At 37.7% G+C, this 27,864-nt stretch overlaps 2 protein-coding genes across 3 annotated transcripts; one reads left to right on the plus strand and one right to left on the minus strand.

Moving 5' to 3' along the window:
• Positions 1-27,864, minus strand: LOC118744379 (exostosin-1; the record flags this gene model as incomplete). Its single annotated transcript, XM_036477362.1, is given in 10 exon segments — positions 1-588; positions 662-978; positions 1,074-1,493; positions 1,560-1,710; positions 2,409-2,512; positions 11,508-11,627; positions 12,509-12,635; positions 13,365-13,439; positions 14,249-14,401; positions 26,411-27,864. Coding segments are annotated over 10 exon segments (2,388 nt in total). The 3' UTR covers positions 1-479.
• On the plus strand, positions 4,702-9,690 carry LOC118744381 (lamin-C). 2 transcript variants are annotated; one of them, XM_036477363.1, is made up of 4 exons: positions 4,702-5,414; positions 7,240-7,834; positions 7,908-8,725; positions 8,795-9,690. In XM_036477363.1, exons 1-4 carry the CDS (start codon positions 5,014-5,016, stop codon positions 8,904-8,906), a joined length of 1,926 nt encoding a protein of 641 aa, XP_036333256.1. In that variant the 5' UTR covers positions 4,702-5,013; the 3' UTR covers positions 8,907-9,690. The 2 variants fall into 2 exon arrangements, with proteins under 2 accessions (XP_036333256.1, XP_036333257.1); XM_036477364.1 differs by having other exon boundaries at positions 4,712-5,414; positions 7,908-8,642; positions 8,795-9,378.

Below are 27,864 nucleotides of genomic sequence, written 5' to 3' on the forward strand. Positions count from 1 at the left end.
CATATACATATTTATATTTATATACATTAATTTAACTAAATTATAAACAGTTTTTTATATTGTAAAAATAGCGACCTAAATTAATCACCACTGTGTCATGTCGTCATCAACATCATCACCTGTTAACTTATAAATCTAAATCTAAATTATTGTGGCTGTGACTTATCATAAATAATTTAGATATACATAATTGTGACACTTTTTTCGTTCACAGTCTACATATGCACACATGCATGCATTTCTTTGAACTTGGCGTACAATTACATATAAGTAATTCTACATTGTTCATTAAGTCGCAAGCTACAACTTTAACTTTTCGTCTATCATTGCAATAAATACATTTGATTTGTAAACCTGTAACTACTCTTATAGCTTTCCATATGTATTTTAAATACAAATATGCATGTATGTATATTTTTGTGGCTGATAAACTCAATTTAGTTAAGATTAGTTTTATGATAGCTTAGGCTTAAATAGTGCTAGCTGCCAACCAACTCTATTTGGCGGTACTTCTTACGTAGATTGGACACCGGATCCCGATACAAAACCGGATCAAGGCGTAGATTTGAACGGATCAGTGGCATATAACTGTGGATGTATAGGTAAATTTTATTTTAAAATGACAACACCTTAACTAAAATTCATGTGGTATTTTATTTACCCAAAAACGGCTGCAAATGTATTGAGGCAGCTCTGGCGCTGTATGAAATGATCCGGATCATTCCACGGCGAGTGGCCTGTTTCGCGATCCTTGTACCCTTTGCGCTGTGTCACTTTAATCGGTGGTTTTCTCGTTACATGCGATACCAGTAAATTCATTAGGATATCTTCGCAATTGGATGATTGTTGTACAGTCTTAAGAAGCAACAATGATAGCCAATTAGTGTACAAGTAATTGTAGTATCGATGATAGAAAGCTGCACCAGTCAAAACTATGGAATAGTAGTTAGTCCATTTCGATGTGTAACCCCAAGCGTTCTTTAAAACAGAAGTAAGATTATGTTATCGGCATCAGCGGAACAAACAAATTATTAAAATATATATATATATATATATATATATGTATGAACCACCTTTGAGTCATCCCAGAAGTGAGCTCGCGCTGGATAGCCAACAATACGATCCGGAAAGTCTCGCCAAACTGTATATGCAAAATCCAACTCGTCTGTGTTGAGTATCGAATCTTCATCCAGGGAGAGTACAGCATCTGTTTGTATTTCAGCGTACGGATAGAAACGCTGTGATATGCTAGGACGTTCGTCGAAGAGATCTAAAGTTTCCTCCCTGATATGTTTTGGTTTTTGATTAGCTGCTACTCCCACGGAAAGCATGGTACCATTAAAGAACTTCTCCCCAGCATCGTTTTTCATTGAACGAAAGGATTTTCCCATAGTGGCGCCACTTAAAGTTATTATATGGAATGGTATGTGATTGGTTGTGGGCCATCTTTTCTTTGACGGAATTGGACGATCAGCTGCCCAGAGAACCAAAATCTGTGGAGTAAGTCGTGATGAAAATGCAAATTTAAACCAAGGCGTTATAAAATGTATGTGTCTTACTCTATCTACGAATTGACTTTTTGAAATTGTCTTGATTAATTTGTATAATGCAGTATTTGGCCCCAATACCGAACCAATTTGTACATAAATGACAGCTGTGTAATTGTGACGGGGTTCGACTCCCATGGCATCCAATAAAAATGGCATATATCTGAAAACAAACAAATTTAAAAGCGTCCTCCACGTGCAAACACATATGTACATATATATGTACAGCTGACCACGAAATAATAATAGGAGCGCGATGTTTTGACCAGTTATTATTATTACTTATTATTTTTTTGTATGAGTTTATAAGTTATAAATTAACATTTCAAGCTTTGTACAAAAATTATAAAAATTCTGCTGTTTCACCAAAATTTCAATGAAATAAACTTTGGTTGAAGCCCATTAAATTGCAGTAAAATTAAGTGCAAGTTTCAAGCTACTAAAAAAATCCCGTTAATTTTTGTAAATTTTTTTGGTGGCAGTGTCTTCTATACAAAAGAAAATGGCCCATATTTTGTATGGAAAAATGGGAAACTCCTTCAACCAAAAAAATACTCAAAAATCAACAGGATTTTTTACCAACTTGAAACTTGCACTTCACCTAATGAGTTACAAACTGCATACCAAAATTATTTCTAAATTTTAAATTGTGGTGAAACGTTGCAGAATTTTTATAATTTTTGTACAAAGTTTGAAATATGAATTATAGGTGTTTATTGTATAACCAGCTAGGCTTTTATAAAGAAAAATAAACATTAAAAAATCAAAATAAAAATCGTCAAAACTGGTCAAAATATCCCACTCCTATTATTTTGTGGACAACTATATATATATATGTATAAAGATTAATATTCAAATTACCTAGAACTATCAGCAAATGTTGGAAGCGTTAGGAGAGCTCCTGGCGAGGTATTCCATACAAATGTATTACGAATGGGATAATCTGGTAAGCGTTCGCGTATAATCTATCAAAATATTAACGATTTTTGGAACACAATTATACATATAAACCGAGTATACGTTAATGGCATGAACAGGATTAAACTTGTCATAAAATGAAGCTGTTAAAGATGATCTTTCATTTTCAATGAAGTATGAAATCAAAAGGTCCGAAACCAAAAATGTGTATGTTAGTTGTAGAAGTTCAAATTATAAATGAATAAAAATAAAGTTTCAATTAACAACCTCTCATTTCGTGTATTGTGCGACCTATTTATTTCCTAATAATATTTGAACATAAATTTCAAATCGGATTTTATTCAAAAGTAAATTACATCTAACTATTCCCAATAAAGGAATTTTACACTAGAGACGCAGTGTTACCTACAACACATACATACATATGTATCTACGTACGTACATATCGCACACCATCTTCAAAAGTGACACAACTCAAAATTTGGCATTTTTGAAATTATGCACTAAAAATGTACACAGAGCTTGTATTTCCTTTTCAGCAGAAGCTGGAGCAAATTTTCGTTATAATTTGTTGAAAAAAACCAAAGGTAAAGTCTTCCTTGTCCTTATGATTAGCATGTGCTAAGATATAGTTTTTCGCATTTTCTCACGAACGCGCAATTTTGAGTTGTGTCACTTTTTAAGATGGTGTGCGATATGTATGTATGTACCTACGTAGATATGACATAATTGCTGCTCTATGTGGTGTGACGCGATTAACAAATGAATTGAATGACTTTATGCTAATCCCTGTAGGAAAGTGGAAATATTACATACATACATGTATCCTAACTAATGAATTCAACTGTCCTATTTGAACTGCTTCTTCTTCTGTATAGCTTTCCTGCCTGGCGAAATTGCCCTTTTTTACACTACCTGTGGACTATTTACCTATATACATACAATAGTTCTATCCACCAAAAACTATAGCAAGAATTATCTATTTTTTAAATATCAGAGAGTAAGAACAAAATCTCTCAAATAGAGAAACATGCAACAGCACTTTTTTCAACAAGAATTTGAAACTTTCCCTCCAATAGAACTGTTACTTTGCGCTCTCAATTCACCATTGTTTGCAAACTTATTGGACAGCACAAAGACAATTTGACAAAAAACATGGTAATGCGTACAATGAACAGAACTGTTATTGCAGTCGCCTTTAAAAATATGCGTATATTTCAAAAGGCGAAAAACGAAGTGATGGCTCGGTTAACACGATTCATTTCAATTGGCGAATTCTTGCTTTACTCTGTAGCCAATTTGTATTTGTTTTGTAGCGTATTTGTATTGAAAATTGGACCACTGTGATCCGTGCCACCATGAGAAGCCGTAGCTGATATTAGACGATGTTATATTACATAGATATGACCAGGGAATGGATTTCTAGGACCTAAAAACCTATAAAAAAAGGCAAAATAAAATAACGAAATAGGCTAGAAAAGGAAAAACAAAATACCGAAATAGGCAGTAAAAGGCACTAGAAATCGCATTTTAGAAATGTTTATTTTACAAGTAAAAGGAGAAAACCTATGAACTAGTTTCATTATATGGACCGCTGAGTGGAAGATCGACCTATCTCGGCAGCCAGTTCAAAAACGCCCTAACGCAAAAAACTTTTCAACAACGCCCCCTTTTCAGAATTTTATTGAAAAACACTATCTCAGAATTTGGTTGACGAACGCCCTATATCAGAATTCGATTCAAAAATGCCCTATCTCACTCTCAAAATGGAAAATGTGCTGACATAGGGCGTTTTTGAATCGGCAGCAGAGATAGGGCGTTTTTGAAACGAATTCTGAAATAGAGCGTTCTTCAACCTAATGTATAATGTATGTACTTTATGTATATAAGTAACCTAATTATGTCAAATGTATATAATTTGCATTGGCTTTTCACGAGGCTTTTTTACAGTTACACCTATTACAGTTACACAAAACACTGTATACATATGTGTGAATGTATGTGCATTTAAGCATGCGTACCTGTTATAAACGAAAAAAAATATTTATTATACCTATGCACTGCCCTATTCAATGCACCACACTGTGAATACCATCTGCTTAGAGTATTTATGTACATATGCACATACGTTGTATACTCACCCAACGTATAGATGTATATACATATAAAAGTATCTCCACCAAGAGAGGGAGGGCTTTACATACCACATTTGTCAATGAGTGCGCACTGGTCGCGGCTCTCAAGCTCACTTAATAAAGAGTATTTGCTTCGCCTAATTTCGGCGATGATGATTTCATTTTTTGTTTTGGCCTCCACCATTGGCAGCGAACGCTCAGCACTTTTATTCAGTTGATATTTTTCAGTCAAGCAGAGCAGAAGTGTTAAGAAAGTTGGATACATTTAGTAAATCAACTTATTGAACTTGAAATTTCAGCTAAAATTCCAAACAGTCAGAAACAGTTTATTGTCGCCTCAGTTCAGGGCTTAATACGCAAACCATATCTACACTCGTGCATTTGCAATATAGGCAAATTAAGAAACAAACAATATGTCTCAAAAACGTGTATCCGTTTCCACTCGCGTTTCGCGCGCCTCGACTTCCACACCTGTGGGTGGACAGTCGGGACGCGTTGGAGCCACTAGCCCTAGCGCCACTAGTCCTACGCGCACAACTCGAATACAGGAGAAGGAGGAGTTGCAGCATTTAAACGATCGTCTCGCTTGTTACATCGATCGTATGCGTAATCTGGAGAATGACAACAACAGATTGACGCAGGAACTACACATTGCCCAAGACACTGTCAATCGCGAAGTGTCCAACATAAAGGCAATGTATGAGAAGGAATTAGCAGCCGCGCGCAAGCTACTAGATGAAACTTCCAAGGAGAAAGCCAAACTGGAGATTGACATCAAGCGATTATGGGAGGAAAACGATGACCTCAAACAAAGGTAAGCAATGTGAAAAACCAGTAAAAAAAACAACAAATCACAGGGAATTTCACTTATATATGTATATAAATATATATATCAACCAATTTTAACTACATATGTGTGTTCAAAGCCAGTGTTAGTCAGTGGAAAATGCGAAGACGCACTAAATCAATGATGTCATAGTGATTTTGTTGTCTTTTCTTCACTGTTTTAACAGCACATGGCAGCAAGCGCAAAAATGATAATGAATGATGTCATTCAGAGCAGAGAGCAATAATATAATAGTGGAAGGTAACAGGCAATGTACAAATGCTCATGCATACGTCTTTATGTACATAGGTATATATGTACATATGTATTTACTAAGTAATGTAGCATTACGAAGTGTGTCGAAAGATAGGAGCGAACAAAGTAATTCGTAATAGTTGTTTACATACCAAATTAATGCATATATCAAACTATGTAAATATATATGTACAACCAACATTCGGTGTAAAATCAAGCCAACCCGTTTAAAGCTCAACCGAATTAGTTTGTAAACACTTGCGCGTACATTTACGCACGCACAAAACTTTGTGTATAATTAAATACGGCTGCGGCGAGAATAGAAAATAACAACAAATTAAGCGATTATGAAGGTCTTTTCCCCCTTCAGAAACGTCCATATAGACATAATGTGTTAGTTAGCCTCTGAGTTGGCGTGATGTCATTTAGCCAAAAATAAAGTCGATTACAAGCAAACTAAATCGAAGCATAAGCACAAGGCATAGGCAGACAAAACTATAACAGCATTAGACCAGCATGCATAAATTTATACATACATATGTACACGTATACATACATATATGTAAATAAGTCAATATCACTTCGGTATTTCAAAAGATTAACTCTCTCGCATTTTTGTGACAATTTCACGTTCGCAACCTTGACTCAACTCGCATGTTTATGTACATATATATGTACATATGTGCATACATTTACATATATATAGTACATTCAATGGATTTGTGTATAGCCCATGCCTGTACATTCGTACATATATTCATTTGTCTGAGCTTTCTTCCCAAACTGTTTCGTGCTGCTTATTAATAACACTCATGCATATTTTAAGAATTGATAAACCAACCAACAAATAGACTGTTAACAGGTTCCCATTGAGGCCAAACGAAATTTCCATTGGATATTTTTATGTATTCTCTCACATTCTTTCTTTTGTTGGACTTTTTCGCCCGCTCTAATTTAGCGTGTGCTACAAATCTACGTCTCTAGGCGCATCGATTTAACGTGGACAAAATACTCACGTTTTTCATATGTATTCATAAGACATTAGACGGGAAGGTGAATAAAATACAACGTCTAACAATTGCTTTCTTTTTATAAAAGACATGTGCCTTGCCTTCTCTTCTTCCGAAGAAAGGTATTTGCATTCAAATTGCTTTCATAAAAGACATGTGCCTTCTCTTCTGCCAAATACCATCTAAGATGAGAACACTTTCATACATCAAACCATAAGTTTTCATCAGATTAAAATGAGTATCGCACATAAAACCCGAATTCGTGTTGAATTCAGTAAATATTAATTTTACAAGTATAGCTGAATATTTTCACCCAGGTATACATACATACACATCTACATCCATGTACAATTCTTGCGATGATGTCATCCAACAAACATATGCCTTTATTTTCTTATATTCTTCCAACTGGTTTTAACTCATATATGTACATACATGTGTATGTACTTTTTAATTTAATGTTTATTAGTTCTATTTTTTTTATCTCTATTCTACATTTAATTTTGGAAAATAAACTAATTTCTGTGTTTTCTTTGAAAAATATACAGGCTAGACAAAAAAACAAAGGAGTGTTCTATTGCTGAGAACAGCGCACGTGTATATGAATCTCGCTTTAACGAAGTGAACGGCAAGTACAACCAGGCTTTAGCTGATCGCAAGAAGGCCGAAGATCAAGCCAAAGATCTTGCGCTCGAAAATGACCGGCTACGCAAGCAACTTGATGATCTGCGCAAGCAACTTGAAGCTGAGACCTTGGCTCGTGTCGATTTGGAGAACCAAAATCAAAGTCTTCGTGAGGAACTCAGTTTCAAAGACCAAGTTCATAGCCGGGAACTCACCGAGACACGCTCTAGGCGTCAAATTGAGATCAGCGAAATCGACGGCCGCTTATCCAAGCAATACGAGGCTAAATTACAACAATCTCTTCAGGAGCTGCGTGATCAATATGAAAGTCAAATGCGTGCAAATCGGGAAGAAATCGAATTGCTATATGACAATGAAATTAAAAACCTTCAAGCTGCTGCCAATCGCGCAGCCAACTCATCGGCACATGCCACCGAAGAGATTCGTGTTATGCGCACGAAAATTGACGGCCTTAACGCTAGGATTCAGGATCTAGAAAACACCAACGCCGGCTTAAACGTAAGAATTTGCATTATTCCACCCACAGGTTTCAATATTGTCTAACTAAAAATATTTCGTTTTTTTTTTTTAGACACGCATACGTGAATTAGAAAACCTTCTAGACAGTGAACGTGCACGTCACAATCAATACATAGCTTCATTGGAGGCCGAACTTCAACGCATGCGCGACGAAATGGCCCATCAGCTACAAGAATACCAAGATTTGATGGACATCAAGGTTTCGCTGGATCTTGAAATTGCCGCTTACGACAAACTGTTGTGCGGTGAGGAACGCCGCTTGAACATTTCGTCACCTATCCGTCCGGCAACTAGCACAAATACCGACTCAGGATTCTCAAATGGCACTCACTTATCGGTCAGTTCGACGTCACGTTCGGGCCGAGTGACCCCGAGCGGCCGTCGCTCGGCAACACCGGGAGTTGGTGGCAGCGCAAGTGCAGTAAAGCGCCGACGTACCGTTATCGATGAGTCCGAAGACCGTAACTTGTCGGAATTTTCCGTTAACTCCGCCGCCAAAGGCGATTTGCAGATTGTCGACGCCGACAGCGAAGGACGTTACATCAAACTACACAACAAGGGCAACGAAGAGATACACCTTACTGGCTGGCAACTAACTCGCATTGCTGGCGACGAAGAGTTAGCTTTCAAATTTTCACGTGGTACGAAAATTAATGCTGGTGCTACCGTCACAATCTGGTCAGTAGACGCGGGCGTTCCGCATGAACCACCACAGAATCTAGTAATGAAGAAGAAATGGCCAGTTGCCGATTCAATGCGCAGCGTACTGGCGAATGCCGACAAAGAGGTGAGAATCTTGTCGATTTACAACACTTGTAACAGATGTCACATCTGCAGCCACTGTCATCACTTAGAGTTTCTGATCGACCAGTAAATTAGCCCAATTTTAAAATAATGCCCAGTAACTGTACTTAACTTTTTTTTTTATTTACTTTTCAGGATGTTGCCAGCTACGACCGTGTTCGTTCAAACGTTTCCAGTCACGCATCCCGGCACCGCTCTTCGGGCACCGGTTTTACCCTCGGTTCCGGAGTCGGTTCGACAGGCGTAAGGAGCCTTTTCTCACTACTTTTCTAAATGCCCAACAATGAGAATACCTAAAACGCTTCCAGGCGCTACAGAGAATTCACAAACCTATATACAAGTATATAGCAAAGTTAAATATAGCACAGACAAAAGTTAACTAAACTTTCAAATTTCCTATGTGCATTTAAACATATCCTCAACGTTAAGCCAAGGCCTTCACACCCAGCACAATATACGAAGTTAGCAGTTTCTAGCCAGTGGATGGTTTACAAAGTGCCAGGCTTATCGTAAAAACTATGATAGACTACTTAAGAGTGCGCTACAATTATAAAAATCTTACATATAAATGTATGTATGTGTCAGCAGGATACTTAAATCTTGTAACTATTTACGTTGCTACCAAATGTAATGTACAAACCTAAATGTAATTGAAATCTTTTCACATATATAAAATATGCATTTAAATACGGTTAAAAGAAATTCGACTTTTTACTTATTATTCCTTTCCTCTCATATAAGTATGTATTTGTATACATACTTACAAGAAAGAGACTGGATATTAGAAATATTTGGGGGACTGAACATCGCCGCAAACAGAGGCCAGGTTTTAGGCAATAGGAATTATTTTATAACTTTACTTGGTGCAGTTTTCTTACTATGTATGTATCTGAAGGAAATAATTTCATTGGCAGAATTGAATCACTCGGGTATAACATTTCGGGGATTCGTCCAAATGCCTGCCTAGTTTGTTGCTAGTACAGATCTTTGGTACGATTCTTGGTTAAATAAAGTCTGAGAAGCGTTAATGGAAACAAAAGTGCCCGGGAATACACATTGCCTAATTCACAAAGGAGAGCTCTTAGGTACATACATATTGCACACCGTCTTCAAAAGAGGCGCAACTCAAAATTTGGCATTTTTGAAATTATGCGCTAAAACTGTACACAGTGCTTGTATTTACTTTTCAGCAAAGGCTGTAGCAAATTTTTGTTATAATTTGTTAAAGAAAAACCTAAGGTAAATTCTCCTAAGCCCATATGATTATCATGTGCTGTGAAATAATTTTTCGAATTTTCTGACAAACGTGTAGTGCTTTTTTTATATTCGACATTCTGGAATAAGACTGCTACTAGTTCAGATATTGCTAACAAAGGAAATTATAAGAAGTCGATACTTTTTAACTACATCCATACAATATAGATAAATAAATTCACTAAATGAGGAGGCGTATTTTTAGTAAAAGGAGCATATGGAACAAAAAATGGTAAAAATGATAAGGTCTGAAATAATTATAAAGACAAATGCAGTTATACAGTATTACATACAGTAGCCGACAAAATAAGAGGACACTTGGCTGTCGTGACTATAAATCAATGCAGTATATTAATAAACCAAACTGTATTGTACAAGTAAATATTTACATATGTATTATGGAAAGTAGTATTTATTCAGCTGCAATACAAAGCTACTTACTATTTGAATGAGATAACACGCGGCTGTAAGTGGAATGAGAATTGTGAAATATACAAAATTGACTGAACCGAAAAGGGCTTTGCGGTTTGAAAAACACTACATATATACACTCTACGCTATTAACGCTATTAAAAAGAATTTTAGGTGCACCGCCTGCGTCCCACTTATTGGGCAAAGGGCGAGACGTATGATCTCGGAGTGCTTTACTTTTACCAGCATCTCATACAAGGAAATCGAATGCCTTCAAGAGGAGCATTTTTCTCGCCTGAAAGACCCGCGTTATCTATCTTTCTAGATGGCTCTTGTCATGTCATCGAGCCAAATTGGTACCCAAATTGAAATTTGTCTAGAAGCTGAACATGGTTCATTGAGAACTTATTTTTTCAGACAAAATAATGTTTAGTAGAAAGGGGTGTTTTATAATTGAATTGGACAGGGAAATTTGTTTGCTTCTAATAAGGGCCTTCTAATGTAAACTCCACTGAAATATGTTTGTAATACTTGTATCAAATTAGTGCAATCCAAGGCATATCAAACAGGTAGCAGCATTAGAGCAAAATGAATATTTCCGTGTATTTTCTTTATGCTTCTGGTATCGAAAGTGTCAAAAACTATTGATTTTTTTCTTCTACATCAAAGCGTGCCATGTGAAAAAAATAAATAAATAAATAGTAAAAGATTTAAATTGGAAAAAGTAAAAATCGTTGCAACTTTCTTTCTTCGTAAATTTGTTTGCAACTCGAAGCATTGATTCCTCCTTTGCATGACCCAGTAAACAGCGGTTGTGCTGCTGAGTTAGGCGAACGTTCCAAAATCTGCTATTCAATCGATGGTTTATAATAGATAAAGGTTTCACATGCAAATAAATTTTAACCATTTAGAATTTTTGAGAGAAAAAATGTAAAATAATTGACATTTTCGGGACCAAATAATTTAAAAAATTAAATAAAATCAGCTGCTCTACTCTTACTACCTGTTCAATGTACCTTGGCTCAATCCCAAATTTTTATAATTCTTTGTTCATAAATAAAACCAAATATGTGCATACATACATACATACATATGTCATCGTACATTTTTCACGTGTCCTCTTTTTTGTCTGCTACCATATTAAAATACACAAGTATTTATATGCGGTGTTTTTTTCACTCACCTCAAAGGTAGTAAAGACTATTTTTTCAATAGATCCAAAATAGCGTTCCCAAAGTACTTGCGTCTGCTGTCGTAATGCTAAAATCTTTTCCAATGATATAGAGCGGACTACTTCTGTGACCTGTGTTACAAAAAAAAAAAGAAATGTTCGCTATTATGTATGAAAGTTGAGATATCGAATTTTTATATTTAATGAACGTAAATTAGGACGTTATTGTGAAGCCAAAGAAGGCATATCGCTAGCTTAGAGCCACTTTTTCAAAAAAAAACTATTTTTTAATGCAAGAAGCAAGTGCAATTAAAAATTCATCGTTTCCTAAAATATCTAACTACCAGTTATATTTCTAACCGTATCTCTTCAGTTATACGCAAATTTACTAAATCCAAAATAGTCACAGAAATTGTGTGATATGTTAACGTTGTGAAATTTAATTCGTTTGGAGTTATTTTAGCTTGGAATTCGCGAAATATCGTATTTGCAAAATAAATGACTGAAGAAACTGAGTTTTCGCTAGAAGTGAAATCCCGCTGCAGAGAAAAGTAAACATGAATTTCAGCGACGAAAGGTTCAGCACCCAGAGTTTGAACATGTTTCATGCGTTTGTGTAGAAGAAAAATTAAGGTTCGTCCATGAAACTAATTTTGGTCAAGCTCAAGTGTGCGGTTTATCCGTTAGAAAAACAGTGGACCCCTCGCCAGGCATAGACAAACCACCTTGAAAAGGCTTCTCACAAAACCATTTGCCGTTCGGATGCGGCTTAAAATTGTAGGTGTCTCCATTTGCATTATAACATCCGGACGTACATCAAAAATTAGAGGAGAAGCTCGTTCAACACTTACAACAAAAGTTAACCGACAAATATCAATCAATTAATTAATAAAATTTCATAAATGATAGAATTTTGCGCTTCCTTTCACATTATAAAATATGTTTATATAAATTAAATTAGATGCATTTGATTTTACTTTTACATACATATTATGTTCATGTAAGAAACCTACCTGTAGCAACAATCTTTCGTCAGCCCAGACAACAGCCTCTTTCCAATCGATTTTTGACTCAAAGGGCAGTACCCAGCCATTTGACAGCAAAACCGGAATGCAGCCCGCTTGTAACGCCTCTAGAAACCTTTAAATAAAACAAATAAACGTGCAAATTAGAATAAATAATAATAATAAGGGCGACCAAAGAAAAAAGCAGTGTACATTTAAAGGTTTATTCTTCAAGTTACCGATGATTTTTTAACCGGAAAATTTTATTACCAAAAAAAAAACCTGGTACCACTTCTTCTCCCTGCGATTCTAGGTAAGTTGGTAATGCAGTTAAGATATTCAGCAATTCAGCTATGAAGAATTCTCGAAATTCTGGCATTCTGACATTCGCTATCGCTAATTTTGATCGCCGAAAATCTCCAAAAGAAAAGCAGGCCCGCCTACGAACATGCAACATCTAATTACATGCCCCCCATACTGTCAGCATTGGCTGCTTACACATGGCTTATGTTACTTTTTCATGTTGTATACTTTTAGGCCCCACTGCTTTTCGTCCAGAAAATTTTGGCGACGAAAATTTAGCGTAGCGTTCGTCAGAATTGCACTGCAGCTTATGAGATGGTAATCAAATTTACCGGTTGCAAGAGTACACAGAATGCGAAAAGGGCTTAAAAATTGTCAAGCACTTTATTAACCGGTTACAAAATTTGTATTACCACACAGAATAGACCTGTTATTTAAAAGAAATGGATCTTGAAAACCAATGCGTATACTATGTGTAACTGCAAATATTAGCATTACAGTCACATAAAAGGCGATAAAAATTACCAAACTCCGGATGCATGTATCAATCTGTAAGACTTACCGAAAAGATCCCAAACGTCGCCCGCGAGGCACCAAGCAAAACGTTGAGTTTTGCAGCAAAGTTTCATAGTCATATCTGAAAAATAGATTTAAAAAAAAAAAATCAATAATTGAACTTCAAAATCATTATGTACATATGTACATGCATATTATCTACAGTATCCGTCATATCTATAGCACGCTATTTCCAAGTAATATTGTGTGCCCCTTACGTTCATTTACTTATTTCTAAGAATTTTCAATTAAAATTTAGTTCATTCTCAGACAAACCCCATATATACCCAAGTTCAACAATTTGTAGAAAACTACAAAAAAGGGTAACAAATTTTCACCTAAATTTGAACCTTTTTTCGCGGAAGAGCTAGAATTTTTTTGAGTACACAGTTTTTTAGCCCATGCAATTTTAGTCTGATAATGTGTAAATTTCAAGTAGCTACGAATTACCGTTAATTTTTTAGAATTTTTTTTGTCGCATTGGCTTCTATATAATGAATAAACTCAATTTATTTGTATATGGAAGAAAACCGCAACATCTTTGGCAAAAAAAAAATCTAAAAAATCAACGGTAACTTTTAGCCACTTGAAACTTGCACATTATCAGACTAAAATTGATTGGGCTATAAAACTGTGTATTCAGAAAAATTCAAACACTGCCGAGAAAAAAGTTTGAAATTTAGGTGAAAATTTGTTGCACTTTTTTGTAGTTTTCTACAAATTTTTAAACATGGGTTTGTATGGGTTTTGTTAGAGAAAGAACTGTATTTTAATTGAAAATTCTTAAAAATAAATAAATAAACATAAGTGGCTCACAATATCACTTTGAAATGGCGTGCTATAGATATGACCGATACTGTATATAATATGGTAGTGTACTAGTCAACATACTTGTCATATTCGCGATTATCTTCATCGCATCTGCCGTCCTGTAGTTCACGCCAACTCTTTCCATGTCGACAAGTGGTAACCAGAATGATATCGCGTCCATTGTGCAAATGAAATAATGAGTTTCGTGTTTCAGAGCCAATTCCATGTACATATCTGTAAAAAATCAATTTTAACCAATATTGTGTTTAATAAACAATAAATAATACTAATAAAAAAAATTATGTTAATACAAGACATTTTTTGTATAAATCGTCTCCGAAAACCTATAGTACAAAAAATCGCATTTTTTGCAATATTTTAGAACCTTTTGCAAGGAAACAAAGGTGATAGAACCTTCCACTTAGGCTTTAATTAAAGCTAGAACTACAGACTACTATCCCTGAGAATACTATTCCTGCACCTTGCCCTGATGGTAACCTATACGCATTTACATTTTATCGTCCAACAATAAAAAAAATACTGGAAAATTATGCAATTGAAAAAAAAAATATGTGTACAAATCAGTGTTAGCTGTTCAATAAATAGCTATAGGTGACCTTAGGGTCAAGGTGCAGGAATGGTATTTTCAGGTATTGAAGTCAGTCCAAGCCTTAATTTCAGCCTAAGTTGAAGGTTCTACCACCTTTTGCTTAATTGCGGTAGGTACTCAAGCTTCCCAAAATTAGTTTCTCCTGTTCATCAAATGACTATAAGTGACCATCAAGCAAAGGTACAGGAATTGGCAGGGATAGTAGTCGAGATTTTCAGCTTTAATCTAAGCCTAAGTGGAAGGTTCTACCGCCCTTTGTTTCTTTGCTAGAGCTTCTCAAATATTGCAAAAAACGCGATTTTTTGACACTTTAACCTCGTGTTTCTTAAAATCTGGAGCTGATGGAAACTTTACGCTTACGGACTCGTAATCAGCACAAAAAAATCTGTCAAAAATAGCGTTAACCTTTGCTGCATCAATTTCTTTTCCATTTTTGTTGGTCTGTGTAATAAGTATTGTTAAATAGCAAATATCCGCATGTTTTCGGCGCCTTCAAAAACCTTTCGAATCGTAAAACAGTGACTCAATTCTATTATACGCATATCTATAATTAGGCATCGAAAATCAAGCAAGTCGCACCATAAACAACATGTTTTCGAATAGATCGGTATCTGGTCCACCTATCAACAAAATGTCCTATATGTTAAGCTACCTACGTGCCGAATTTCAAGCAAATCGGACCATAAATACAACTTTTTCGAATAGATCGGTCCCTGGTCCACTTAACGGAAAAAATTGATCCTATATGCTAATCTAGGCAAAAGGCTACCTACGTACCAAATGCATTTTTTTAAGCGTAGCTCGACCCCTGCACCACCTATCGGAAAAATTAAAACTTTGTGCACTCCTCCTTCTAAATACCTTTCCAAAAAAAAGCAGCAACCATTCGCCCATGGGTCCCAATTTATTATGCTCACATCCTAATGCTTATGCTTATCCTAAATTTTCCAAACTTCACATCATCAAAATCATGCGATAAAATACAAAATTTAGTCGAAAAAAATTCAATTTTTTCGCGTTATTCCGGATTTTTCCGAGGTTTTCACTTAGAATTTTCTATTTTTCCATTCGAAAGCCATTCCGAAGGAATTGTACAAAAAAATCTAAACAAAAAAAATCAATTTTCAATTTTTCCGATTTCCCGACTATCCCGGAGTGTTTTCCCAAAATTTTCTTTCGTAAAAACCTTCTCCTGGCAATTACGAACAACTAAAAAAAAAATGTTTGCCAAATCGACCGTTCTCAATTGATGAATTGCTATACATTTTTCACACCATTTTTATATATGGGTCAATCAATTCAAAATTTACACTAAACATTTTTTTCCGCTCAAATTATTTTTCTTTGCATTCTTTGGGTGAAAATATGATACACGTATTTTTTATTTTCATTTGACATATACAGTTTCCGAGATATATTTTTTTGAACTTTAAGCATGCTAAAAAAGAACTTTTTAATATGGTCCTATGCAATAACGGCACAATTCAAAATTCAAAAAATAAAAACTGTTAAGATGCTCTTGTCCCTAATCCATGTCTAATACATTTCCATCCCTTACTAAAGGGAGTAGTGAGGATTGCTAAAGTAAGTACAAAAGATTAGACATGGATTCGACAAGGATTAGAGACATGAGCCACTTAACAGTAGTAACAGCTTTTATTTTTTGAATTTTGAATTGTGTCCTTATTACACAGGACCATCGATATGCTTCCGCGCAAACAAGCATTTTAATAAAAAACAAACTTAATCATCGTACCATTTATAACTTTTTCTTGGCTTTCATGCGAGAATTACGAGAAGTCGATACAATTATTTTTTAATACAAAAAATTGGATATTAAAAAAATAATAACAAATTATTTTTTTTTTTAAAATTTAGTAATGATTTTTTTTTCATTGAAAACTGTTCTTTAAATACTTAAGTAAAACCTGTAAAAATTTCAGAATGGGCAGTTCAAAATTACGCTTCTAATCAAATTTTAAACAACTGCGAAAGCGCTAAAAACGCGCGCTCTCCTTGGCGTGCACCGTCTATCTATGTACTCGGAAACTGTATGTGTCAAATGAAAATAAAAAAATACGTGTATCATATTTTTACCCAAAGAATACAAAGAAAAATAATTTGAGCAGAAAAAAATTTTTGGTGTAATTTTTGCATGGTTTGACCCATATATAGATAAGGAACAGCTGTTCGTAAAGGGCGGTTTCCGACTGAATTTTAGTTTTTTTGCAAAAGTATACATACATATGTATCTTTTCCTGTCATAAATATATCGATGGTCCTCTTACAATAACGACACAATTCACAATTCCAAATTGGATTCAGAGAAGTCATCTAACCGCTTTAATTTTAATATCCGAAACTCGAGTTTGAAAAAATTCCAATAATCGAGCAACCTTGCAGATGCATAATAAAAGTTATGTAATGTAAGTGAATTTTTGACAAAAAAATTTGAAGCTTTAACCTTCTTAAAAAATTGGAGTTTGACTTCCACGTATGAATATCCTCGTTTAGTATATAGTAGTTTGGTTGAGACCCTGACCCTATCAGAAAAAATGCCTAAGTATCGCCCTTGTTTTCCACATTGCGCAGATTCCATGACCTCCCAAGCTCCACAAATCGAGGTTTTCATTTCATGCGACTATTTGATGGCCAATTTGTAACCAAAATTTGACTTTACCATTATGTTTGATGTTCGATAGTAAACATTTGCATAGTTTTTATTATTATAAAGTTTTGTCGAATTAAAAGCTTTGGTTTACACTGCTTAGTAAACGTATATATGTATGTACATATTTGTTCATAAAAATGCGTATGAAATATGCATGTACATACATACATATGTACATATACATAAATCTAAACAAGAGACGAGAACGCGTATGCATATATGAAAACAAAAAGAAAATCCGAAGACACTTAAACACGATACCAACATTAAATACCATTAAATTACCAACGAATGTTACGCGGAAAAAGGAAGACAATAATCCAAGGCATACAAAAGCAAATCCGATATATTTTACAAGCATAAATTTGCTTGTTCCACAATCTGAGTTTTCACATCATTCATATCTGAACTAATGCGCTTACATACATATGTACATACGTACATAAATATACATACAGGTGTAAATGGTACGCAAACGTCCATTCGCCTTAAATCGCAGTTCAATGCAGTTTATTGCCTTGGAAGATTGTACCATGCACCGCTTCGAAGATCTAACGAATGCCAATCGTGAGCGGTGGAAGATATTGGGCTCTATAAATTGAATGCCAACCCATAGACTAAAAATAATGTTGCAGAAATTGCTTAAGCGCACACAACAGGTGGAGAAAAGGCATTCGAAACAATGGATATTTTCTTTGGCAAGTGTTTGGTAAGTAAGCTTCACTACACGCGTAATTAGGCAGCAACTCGAAAGTAAATCGCATTGCTGTTTTACATTTTGCTCTCCGATAATACATAATTTGGATCAATTCTTTGCAGAACAAACAACTGCGGTATCTCGTTTTTCTTTTCTGTTTACTAAGTTGTCGAAAGATCACTAGTGGCAAGGAAGCAAGGTATGTGCATGTATATGTATGTATATATGTATATAAACATTTGCTACATTCTGCATGTTTGGATTCTTTATAGAATACAGCGTCGATTTATGTGGAAACAAATGCACATGGATAACTTTGTAAGTGACATGGCTACAAGGGCATATGCTATGAAGCATTTGCTTTCCGATCTAGTCCCCACCTCACACTCGGTGGTACCAAGTAAACTACTAGATTATTTGCCTTCAGAAACCACCAGAGTAAAATACATTATACGCAACCCAACAACTAAAAAACCTATTAAAATTATTAAAATGCGGCCAAACAAAAAGGTTATTAAAATCATTCCTAAGCCAACAGTTAGTTTGGATACGATGACGACACTTTCACAGGAGAAGACAGTGCCAACATATCTTAGCAGCGATCAAATGGAAAAGCTTGAAAAGGAACAAGAGTTAATTGCCGAAGGGCAATATCCACACAAAATTGAGGATGACGAACTAAGCCATATATCTGAGGACGAAAAGTATAAACAACCATCGAAGCAAGAAATGGATGATCAGCAGAATGGCTGGCTACCCGTTGTTGATACTTCTAATATAGTTTCTTCTTCTTTGTCCGCCAAACCAATAAGTTCATTGCATACTAGCATCATGGCGGAGGCACTGCCAAAACCGGAAAAACATATAGCCGAGAGCCCATTTTTGACCAGCTATGGACAGGACTCGACCACCTATCAGCAAAGTCACGATTCACTCGTTCTGAAAAACTACTACGACCAAGGGCCACAGACAAATGGTTATGAAGTGACGGAGAACGTTGCAGAGGAATCTATAGCTTTACCATTGACACAAGGTTCCCGCATCAATGTTCGAATAGGTTCAGCTCTGCCTAGACACGCTGTTAGCCAATCTTCTTCCAATGTAGGTAGCAGGGACAAATTTACACCAACAACCCCAGCAAGTGTTTCTACGGAGGAGCCACCAAACTACCCACCCAATTTCTTGCGACGCTTTCAGGATCGATCAAATGCAGCTGCAGTGTCGCCATCGCCTGGTGCAACAAGCTCTGCCGCAGTAGTTAGATCAAAGCAGCGCAAAAACATTGCAGAATTTAGTACAGACTGGACTCCTAAAATGACAAACAATATCAGTAGCACCAGGGAATCATTTAAGTTCAGGAATCGGTTTCAAGGAATTCCGCCTCGGATCAAAAGTGAAAAATGGCCACCTGAGGTTGATAATTTGTCGCCTCTATCACACTCAAAGCCAGATAGATTTTCATCGTCAGAAATCTCCACCGAAATTAAATCTTCAGTACATAGTTCAACAACTGCAGCTACTTTACTAGCAGAAAGCAGGCAACAATCTGGTGAGCCATCGGCTGGTAGATCAAGGAAACAGCCATTATCTATTCCAATGAAAACAAGACAAGCTGCTGAGTTGCCGAAGCTGCGAGATATGCGAGTGCATAATCGGGGAAAAATCAAATTCGGAGACAAAATCTTATAAATTTTAAGTGCTAAATACACATACATACTTCCATATGTATATTCTTATTTATTTATTTATTATTTGAAGTAAACGAGTTAGGTTTAAACATAGCATTAAAAGCCTATTTTTAAAATGGAAGTCTAGATCTCCTACCTTTTTTACAAAAATATTATATACGTAAATTTTTCGCCTTTTATGATTTTCGTAAATTTTTTAAGTAAACAGTAAGCAAATCACATGTGATACAGGGGACAAGTTTTGTTTCATGTTCTACCAGTCGATGAAAGATATATGAAGTAAATAAATTCTTACTTTATGCTGAATTTCCACTAGGCATTGAAATGACGAAAAAGTTGTGCTAGTTAAAAACTGCCACGTGGAAACGAATTGAATGGCAACTGATGGCACAGGTATTTTTTAATACCCAACTTGGTTAATATAATTGGTGTTATTTAATGCCTAGTGGAAATCCGGTATTTAGCCGAATAATATATAGTTTTTGTACAATGTTCTTAATTGTAAAAATAAAATAATATTAAATGCCTCTTGTTATTTTTCTATTTTTCTTAATATTTCAATTTTTTTTAATTTTTCTTTTTCTTTTTAATGTTTCTATTTTGTTTTTTTTTTCTTTTTCTTTTTTTTGCATGATTTCATTGTTTTATATACAAATAATATGAAATCAGAACATGTGTTAAATATTGAAAAAAATAATTATTTCTTAGGAAAAGTATTTCTTATGAATAAAAAAAATAGGAATGGTGCGGTACAAAGACACCTTATGACCCGACCCCCGTGCTTACTCTTTTGTCGAAAAAAAGTTTAAAATTATACGGATTTCTCGAAAGCATTTCATACCGTATCACACAACATTTTATTAGAATAGCTTAACGGCTGGTTTCTCCAACTCAACTTAACTTAAGTGTCAGTTTCCATTCAGTATTCCTATCATGGTTAAGGTCCTACATCAGTAATAGAATCTCCTTTATTGGAATCGAGAAATCTAAATCATACCCGTTTGTGGCCACTTCGGGTGTGCCTCACGGTAGTATTCTTGGTCATGTATTATTTGTTTTGTTTATCTTGTTGTTGTTTTTGTAGCTACAACAACCCCGCCCAGATCAATTAGTCCCTCAATCGTTGTCGTCAACCTCTACTAGCAGTAGCCCCAGGAAGCGTGCAGCCTGGATGGGGTCTGTCCACAGGGACAGTGGAGTCAGTAGGGTGGGGTTCGGTGAGCATGCGAAGAAATGCTGTGAGTCATGGGGCGTCTATCCATGTCGGGCATTCGTCTGTGGCACCCAACTAGACACTGCTTGCTTAGCATTGTGTTATGCTCCTTAACGGAGAGCATATGAGTGCCGTGTTTTGGCAGGTCTGCAGCTTCATCCACAGCGTCCTACTAGTCCCCGCCGACCACACAGGCGCTGCATTGTTCAGAACCAGATTGTCGAAGGTTACTCCGAGGATCTTCGGGTTTTTTAATCGGGTGCAATCGTCAGCCGGTTCTACGTACCGGAATGACTCGGGTTTTACCCGACCAAGGGCTGTTGTTTCGGCGACCTAACCCCGCTTAGATCGGCGATGCCCCTCAATCATTGTTCGTCCATGGAGCAACTCCTTGCAGCCGGATTGCTCCGCATCCTTCTTCTCCGGGCGGGCGTAGAGCCCAACCCCGGACCAGAAACGTATTTCTGCTGTGTTTGCCAGAATCGACTTCATCCAAACTCCACTTCGGTTAGGTGCAACTCATGCAACGGATGGAGTCACCTAAGAACCTGCTCTGGTCTTGGGTCTCACCGGGAGTGGACCACAAGCTATGTGGCTCCCTGCTGCTCAAGCCAAACGGCACAATCAGCCTCCACGGCTACCCGCTCGCGCAACGCACCCAACACCCGAAGAGCCTGCACGGCTCCGAGAAGCTCCTCTGGGCAGCAGCAAACCTCCCAACCCTCCCGTCAGGCGATGTCGAGCTCGAAATATTCAACGTTTATATACCCCCTGTCACCTGCTGCCCGGCAGGATATCACCCTGACATAGGTGCGCTACTCAGAGGTGAAAACCGAATGGTAGTAGGTGACTTCAACGCGCACCACGATCTATGGTACTCAAGCCTGGCCAATGATCGTAGGGGAAACCTTTTGGCTGCGCAGATAGACGATTCGACATTCTGCACCATGAACGACGACGCCCCCACCAGGATTATGGGTAGCTGCAGCAGCTCGCTAGACCTAACAATTGCTAGCGCTGGTTTGATCAATAGCATCTCATGGCGACCGATGCTAACACTAGCATCAGACCATCTACCCATAGTCATCTCGATCAATAAGCCCACCGACTTTGCTCCCGCGGATCACCGAACCTATACCAACTTTAACAAAGCTGATTGGGACGGCTTCGCGGAAGTCACCGAGAGCAGCTTCGCCGCCCTTCCCACACCCACAAACATACACACTGGCGAACGCCAGTTCCGCAGGGTAGTCACTGCCGCAGCGGCTCGCTTCATCCCGTCCGGACGCATCGCGGAAATCCGCCCAAATTTCCCGGCCGAAGCAGCTGTACTAGCAAACGAGCGTGACCACCTACGCCAGGTCGACCCCGGGGACCCCCGTCCGAGGGACCTTAATTTGGAGATTCGGCAACTGGTAAATCAGCATAAGCGGAAAAAGTGGGAGGAGCACTTGAAGGCCTGTAACTTCACATCTGGTGTGAGTAAGCTCTGGTCAACCGTGAGGTCCCTGTCCAACCCAACGAAGCGTGATGACAGAGTGGAAATCTCTTTCGAAGGTCGCGCTTCGTCAGACCCGAAAAAATGCGCAGCCTACTTTAGTAGGCAATTTACACTGCACCCTTCGGTAGACAAGGCCAAACGTCGAGTGACCAGGAGGCTGCACAAGCTGCCAAAAAACAGTGCACCACCTGTTTTCACCAGCTGTGAAGTGAAGGGGGCCATCGGGAAGGCTAAAGCCTCCAAAGCCATTGGACCCGACGGAATCTGCATGCTGATGCTAATACATTTAGGGCCTAAGGGAGTAGCTTACCTTACGGAGGTCCTCAACCTGTCCATGGCCACTCTCATCATTCCTGATGTGTGGAAATCAGGGAGAGGGGTCCCACTGCTGAAACCGGGGAAGCCCGCCATCAAAGGAGACTCTTATCGCCCGATAACGCTCCTTTCCCCGGTCGCGAAGACGCTTGAGGCCCTACTACTCCCATACTTCACTTGCCACCTGACCCCAGCTAAGCACCACCACGGATTCCGTAAAGTGCACAGCACAACAACAGCACTTAACGCCATAAACACACAAATAACTCGTGGCCTAAATCGAAACCGCCCCTGTGAGAGAACGGTTCTAGTAGCGCTGGACTTGTCAAAGGCGTTTGACACCGTCTGTCATTCCACGCTACTAGAAGACATCGAGGCCTCCTCACTCCCACAGGGACTGAAGCGATGGTCGGCGAATTATATGAGTGGTCGACAGTCGTCAGTAATCTTCCGAGATCAAACCTCGAAACCAAGAAGGATTAAACAAGGGGTTCCACAAGGTGGTGTTCTCTCCCCCTTACTATTTAACTTCTACATCTCGAAACTTCCTCAACCACCTGAGGGAGTTTCCCTGATCTCATACGCTGACGATTGCTCGATTTTGGCGTCCGGGAATGGAATTGATGACCTCTGCTCAAAAGTAAACGACTATCTCTCCAGCCTTTCTCGCTTCTTCACTGCAAGGAGCCTAACACTCTCCCCAACGAAATCAACGGCGACCCTCTTCACCACCTGGACGAAGGAGGTCAGGCTAGAGTTGGGTATACACGTCGACGGCACACCAATACCGACTGTAAACAACCCAAAAATCTTAGGAGTCACTTTCGATAGCCTGCTTTCCTTCTGCACGCACACAACCGGAATTGTCAACAAAGTACAGAGCCGCAACAAGGTCCTCAAGTCGCTCGCCGGCAGCACTTGGGGCAAAGACAAAGAAACGTTGCTGGCAACATACAAGGCAATTGGCCGGCCGGTTCTAAACTATGCTGCGCCAGTTTGGACGCCGGGGACTAGTTGGACGCAGTGGACGAAGCTACAGACTTGTCAGAACGCCGCACTCCGGACAGCGACTGGGTGCCTTCTGATGACGCCTGAGCACCACCTGCACAGCGAGGCCAAAGTGCTCCCCGTCAGGGAACACAACAAGATGCTCTGTAAGCAATTCCTGGTGGGGTGTCACAGAAGTGAACACCCTAACAGACAGTTGCTTCAGGAGGAGCCTCCGCCCAGGCACGTCAGCCGGCACCTATTCGTGTACAAGGACGCAGTCCAACAGTACATAGACCAACCTTTGGACCCGACGACATACAGACAAGCCATAAACGACATTCATAGAGTCAGTTACCACCTACCTCGACTCTCGACCAATGAATGCCGTAATACGACCCCAATCACCCCCTGTGGAAGAGACGGAGCTTCAACTGCCACGAGAGACCCACGTTACCCTGGCTCAATTACGGTCTGGATACTGTAGCCGCCTTAACAGCTACCTGTCCAGACTCGACCCCAATATCCCCAATGAGTGCCCGGCATGTGGAGAGTCCCCCCACGACACCAACCACCTCTTTACATGCCAGCTCAATCCGACTCAACTAACACCCCTCTCCCTCTGGTCCGAACCCATTGAAACAGCTCGTTTCCTGGGCCTCCCGTTAGTTGAGCTCGACGACAATGATTGAACGTAGACCCGAAAATGGCGGGGCTTAGTAGTGCCGCTACAACAACAACAACAACAACGATCGAGAGAGACTCCCTCTGGTGGTTGAGGGAGCTTTAAAATGTAAAATGTTTTGTTTTAGTCATTCTAAATTTCTACTTTACGCGGACCACCTGAAACTCTTTAGAAAGCTTACCTGCCCGCTTATGCACTTCAATGTGACTTAAATAAGCTAACTGATTAGAGCATTAGAAATAAGCTGTCTCTTAATATTAATAAATGTTTTCATATGACCTTGTCTAATCTCGGAATCGAATACCTTCAAAATACTCAGTCTCATGTGTTGAGCTTAGCACTTTTGTTGAATTCCTGAATCTAGGAGGGCTCTTTGATTCGGGATTTACCTTTGTTAACCACATCAATTACATCATTCCTAAGGCGTATACTAACTTAGCTTTCATGACGCGCTATGCTAGAGATTTTAAAGATCCATATAAGTACTCGAAAATTGCTTTATAATTCCTTAGTGCGGACTAAATTGGAATACGCCTCCATAATTTGGAATCCGATCTATGCGTCTCATTCCCTAAGAATTGAACGAGTGCAGAGGAGTTTCGTTCGGTTTGCTCAGCAATCGCTTCATTTTAATGGCCCCGTTCCGTCTTTCGCTGCTCGGTGTATGCTTATAAACGTTAAGTCTCTTGCTAGTAGAAAGTCCATCCATTCCCTAATGTTCATATATGATGTTATCAGCGGTTCCATCGGTTCTCCGAAACTTTTGGGGCTAATAAGTTTCAACACACATAATAGAACGTTACGGTCTCATCAAAGTTGCTAAATCTAAATATTATGATTTCGCCCCGTTATTAGGGATCTAAATGAATATAATAATACCCCGTTATTAGGGCTCTAAATGAATATAATAATACCCCGTTATTAGGGCTCTAAATGAATATAATAATATCTTTAATAAACCTGATCTTAATTATGCGATGCCCAGATCATTTTTTCATTCTAGGGTCCTATCTCATTATTTTTAATTTTCCTTTTTGTTTTAGTTTCTAATCTGTAATGTTAAGATAATTTTTATATCCTAGTCTGTAATAAACGAATTAAATGAAATCGAGTAATTAGTCAAAAATGTGGCAGAACTAAAATACCATCAGTAAACTTCTCTTAACTGACAGCAACGTACTTTTTTTGTTGCGTTTTATACTAGAAAATAGTAGGTAAAGATTCTTGCACATACTTGTGTTTTTGAAAATTAAAAATTACTAAAATTACTAAAAATTAATTACAAGTTTGAGTTCTGCTCAAATTAAGAATTTTGAAATAAGAATAAGTGAACTTGTTTCACTTTATCAGGCTAGTTTTTACTGCCGAATTTATCTGTTATTGGCCATTAAGCTGATAACCTTTTGATGGACCGCAGTTTAGAAGTATATTTAAGTACAAGTATGTCAGGTATGATTTGTGTTAGCAAAACGCCTTAAGCCGTGTACAAGTTTTATATGTAACACACATATAAAAATTTTCTAACATTCGACATTTCAGACCAAGCTGAAAAGAGGCGTAACTAAAAAATCAGAACCGAAAATATAATTGCTGATGATATAGATTCAACGGAGTTAATACAAAAACATGTATGTATAACAGTAGTTTTTTAGTTAGAGAATATAATCACAAAAAATATATTTGTATTAATTGGTGATAAATGCTACGAATTAATTTATGCAAAAAATCTACCTACCTAATTTTTTTTAGTTGCAGATACATAAAATACTTAATAGTAGAATAGTACATGATATTTGATGTTTTTAAGGACTGAAACTAAAGGCAAGTACATCCAAATGTACATTATATATTGCATTGTAGACATAGGGCCACTTACCTTTTTCCTTTGAAAGCTAATAAATATTTTTTATTAGCTGGAAAATTGTTGGTTTGGACTAGACCAGAAGCCCCCGCACGCAAAGGAAACTGTTTATGAAACAGAGGTATACTAATATCGAAATTCTGACGGACGTGAAATACACTCATGCTTGCTTTTGCGAGTATAGCTTCACCTGGATCAAAACCAAGCGAGTCCTCTGCGTAATCAGGCCATGTTCCGGAGTATAAGTTGAATATAAGGTGATTTCTACCGTTGTTCCAATAAGGCAAACGCGCTAGTCTCGACGGAACATTTCGCACGTAATCATTCGACAAAGAATCTCGATCAAGGGTATCGATTGCTAGCACGAACAAGCAAGCTCGCTCAGGTTGAGATGTATAGTATCTCGATTCTCGAATCGCGGATAATATCTTTTGGTAATTAGCAGATATTGGAGGTGCTGCACCCAAGGAATTCAGAGGCTCCGGTGGATATACATAGACCAAAAATTCTCCGTAACATTTGGTAAAATCAAAACAGCTTTCCATACGACAAGAACGTGATTTTATCAATTTTTGCTTCGGGGTTCCATTATCATCATGTAGATGGTTTGCTGTGACAATTCCATCGATCCCATATGGAATGCGTTCCATTTCGATAGTTTTATAGCTGGGTAACTTTTCAAGGAGTCGAGCTCGAGTAACCAAATCTACGACTTGAAGATTGCGATGGGACCCATCACCAATTTTGAGGCGGTAACCACCAAAATAGCAATATGCAAGAAATGCACATGAAACAAAAACCAAAATATATCGCTTTTTCGCTTGCATATTTGATTGGACGCCTCTTTTCAGCGCTATTGGTACATCCAAATTATTGCACTTGCTTTTTTATTGAAGAAGTCTTTCGATTCCAGCGATCATATATAAATTCGCGTTTTAGGAGTGGTTGCAAATTAGATATATAGATATATTTCACTTTCTTCGAATCGCACACTTGTTTCATTTTGATAAGGATTACTTAATTCGCTAATTCATACATTCACCAACTCTTCAATATTCACGGTTTATTGCACGTTTCGCACCAAACTTCCAGGATAATAAATATTTAACAGGACCTTTCGTTAATGCCAATAGCTAATGAATGCAAGTTTTTTTTCAATTCGTCGCATTTTCATTGCAGTATATACACAACGCTGCCGCCGCCAACCCGAGGCGCGGTGAGTTTATTGGCTTCAGCAAAACTTGAATCCCATAATTTTACATATCGTATTGTTCTCATATATGTACTTGATTATTCTTTTTTAATCCACAAAATTGGTCAATAATACAACAGCTTTTCTCAAAGAATTTTATGTATGAAATATTCGGACCGACCATCCCATTGTTGGAAATTTTGACATTAAAGACGAAACAACACACATAAAAGTCCATTACCTAAACACCAAACGAAGTGTACTTGTCAAAACAAAT

This window comes from Rhagoletis pomonella, unplaced genomic scaffold (genome assembly GCF_013731165.1).
Source record: "Rhagoletis pomonella isolate Grant_MI unplaced genomic scaffold, Rhpom_1.0 Rhpom_scaffold_00008, whole genome shotgun sequence".
Lineage (NCBI taxonomy): Eukaryota > Metazoa > Arthropoda > Insecta > Diptera > Tephritidae > Rhagoletis > Rhagoletis pomonella.

Excerpts from the sequence above, each read along its gene's own strand:
- LOC118744381 (XM_036477363.1), top strand. The coding sequence starts at position 5,014 with ATGTCTCAAAAACGTGTATCCGTTTCCACTCGCGTTTCGCGCGCCTCG. Across the intron at positions 5,415-7,239 it reads AACGATGACCTCAAACAAAG|GCTAGACAAAAAAACAAAGG; the intron begins GTAAGCAATGTG and ends AAAAATATACAG. Across the intron at positions 7,835-7,907 it reads ACACCAACGCCGGCTTAAAC|ACACGCATACGTGAATTAGA; the intron begins GTAAGAATTTGC and ends TTTTTTTTTTAG.